This window comes from Heliangelus exortis, chromosome 2, assembly GCF_036169615.1.
Source record: "Heliangelus exortis chromosome 2, bHelExo1.hap1, whole genome shotgun sequence".
Lineage (NCBI taxonomy): Eukaryota > Metazoa > Chordata > Aves > Apodiformes > Trochilidae > Heliangelus > Heliangelus exortis.
The window spans coordinates 116,568,874-116,571,324 of NC_092423.1; the positions used below are offsets into that span (position 1 = coordinate 116,568,874).

The window sequence follows — 2,451 nt, forward strand, 5'->3', positions numbered from 1 at the left end:
ACCTAAATTTATTCTCTTCCAGCTTAAAGCCATCATCCCTTGTCCCGTCACTACACGCCCTTGTAAAAAGTCCCTCCCCATCTTTCCTGCAGGCCCCTTCAGGTACTTGGAGGCCTCTAAAAGGTCTCCTCGGAGCCTTCTCTTCTCCAGGCTGAACAAACCCCAACTCCCCAGCCGCACCAGGGAAAGCGCCCGCCCGTCAGACACAGCCGCAGGCGTCCCCTGGCAGGAACCGAGAAGAATTAAGTCGCGGTGACACTGCCAGTAGCCGGCACACAGCCCAGGAAGGGTCGCTCGGGGGTTACCCCCTCCTGCCGCGGACCCTGTGGCTGCCGGCACTCTCCGCTGCCTCCACCCCGCGGCCAGGACTGCAGCTCCCGGGGGGCAGCGCGGGCCTTCCCGGCATCGCGAGTCCGGGCGCGGCGGCGCTTCCGCCGGGCTGAACCGGAGGTGCTCCGCAGCACTTCCGCGGGCGGCTGGCGGGAGCTGCCCCACGTGTGCTGAGCGGCCCGGCCCGGCCCGGTTCGGCCCGGCCCGGCGTGCCCGCCGCTATGGCGGCCGTGCGGGTGGAGGAAGTGCTGGCGGCCGCCGAGGAGCAGGAGGAGGAGAAGCGTCGGAGCGTCACGGTGGAGAAGGAGCTGGAGCTGGAGTTTGACCTGGGCAATCTGCTGGCCCTGGACCCCAACCCGCCGGCGGCGGCGAGCCTGCGGGGCGACGGCCCGCGGCGGGAGGCCCTGCTGCGGGCTCTGGCCCGCGACAACACGCAGCTGCTGGTGGCCCGGCTCTGGGAGCTGCCGGCCGAGCGCGCCGGCGGGGCGGGAGGGCCGCTGGTGGCCCAGCTGCCCGATCCGGCCTTCCGACTGCCGCGGGAGAAGCCTCCGCCGCGGCCGCGGCCTCCTACCCGCTGGGAGCAGTTCGCCCGGCTGAAGGGCATCCGCCGGCGCAAGCGGACCTCGCTGGTGTGGGACGAGCAGGCCAAGGAGTGGCGGCGGCGCTGGGGCTACCGGCGGGCGGGCGGCGACCCGGCCCGCGCCTGGCTGGCCGAGGTGCCGGCGGGTGCCGACCCGGAGGAGGACCAGTTCGCCCGGCTAAGGCGGGAGAAGCGGGAGCGGGTGGCCCGCAACGAGCTCAACCGACTGCGGAACCTGGCCCGCGCCCACCGGGCCGGCACCGCAGTCCCCGCCGCGCCCCTCCACCCCACCGGCCACCAGAGCCGGGAGGAGCTGAACCACGTCGCCCGGGTCGCCCGAGTCTCTACCGCCTCGCTGGGCCGCTTCCAGCCCCGGCTGCCCAAGGAGTCGGCGGAGCTGCCGTCCCGCAGCGGCGGGAGGAAACGCCGCTTCGAGCCGCTGCTGGGCAACCTGGCGGCCGAGCGCAGCCGGCAGCTGGAGATGCTGCGGGATATGGGCAAGAAGAAGCCGGTCCTCGACATCACCCGCGCCGTCAACAAGCAGATGCGCCAGGAGGAAGCCGAGGCGGCCGCCGCCAAGGGCAAGAAGAAGTCGCAACGGGGGAAGCGCGGCCGCCGGCAGCAGCGGACGGGCCGGAGCAGCAAGAAGAGCACGGCCCGGCGGCAGCAGCAGCAGCGACCAGCGGGCAGCAGCACGGGCAGTGGCAGGAGAAAGAAGGCGTGAGGGACGCGGGGACTGCGTGCGGCACAGGGCTGGGGATGCTCGCCACAGTGCGGGAAGGGACTGACTCTGCCAGCCTCCTGCCCGGTGCTCTATACCCACACCTATTTGTCAATAAATATGCTTCGGCCTTTCTAAAATCTCCTGCGTTTGGCTCTTAGCTGGCAGCCAAGGAGAGCTGTGCTCTCTAGCTCTGTTCAAGGGGAGCCAGTGGTGTATCGGGGGGGTCAGGAGCTGCACTTTCCCCGAGGATGGGGGTTTCCCAGGGTCAGCCAGGTAACGTGGCTTCACGGCTGGGCATGGCTGCAGCGTTTGCAAGCAGGAGTGAAGATGCACAAAGCTGTCCCCTGCTCGGGAACGTGGCTTCTGCTCTCTGTTCTGGGCAAGCGGCCTGACGGTGGAGCTCTTGCTCTGCAAGTCGACTTAGGTCGCTAAGTTCTGGTATTGTTACTCAGTTACAAAAGGAACATGAAAACTTACTGTTTATTAGATCTATTATTGCAGGGTGCAAGAACTTGTACGTTTTCTAGAGAGTTCTGTTAAATAAAGAAGTCAAAGCTGTTGAATTTGACAAAAATGTTTGTATTGAACAGCAGGTTAAAACCTAAGTTTCTCCCTGTATTAACAATAATCTCTCATTTCATAAAAATCATTTCACAGTGTTTTTCCTTACCAGATGGTTTGAGAGCAGGTGTTGGGAATGATTTCAAACTTGTGCTTATTATTCTTTTGAACTTTGTAGTGTCTCCTGTATATTAGAAAAACAATTTGCTGCCCCAGCATGTGTCCTAGCTACCTGAAGGATGCTGTTCTGTGGGGC

At 64.4% G+C, this 2,451-nt stretch overlaps 1 protein-coding gene across 1 annotated transcript; it reads left to right on the top strand.

The window, feature by feature from the left end:
• Positions 1–443: 443 nt before the first annotated feature.
• RRS1 (ribosome biogenesis regulator 1 homolog) lies at positions 444–1,771 on the top strand. The gene has a single exon (XM_071737696.1). It carries the CDS (start codon positions 552–554, stop codon positions 1,632–1,634), a length of 1,083 nt encoding a protein of 360 aa, XP_071593797.1. The 5' UTR covers positions 444–551; the 3' UTR covers positions 1,635–1,771.
• Positions 1,772–2,451: the final 680 nt, after the last annotated feature.

Bases quoted from the DNA above. Each gene is read 5' to 3' on its own strand.
- RRS1 (XM_071737696.1), top strand. From the start codon at position 552: ATGGCGGCCGTGCGGGTGGAGGAAGTGCTGGCGGCCGCCGAGGAGCAG.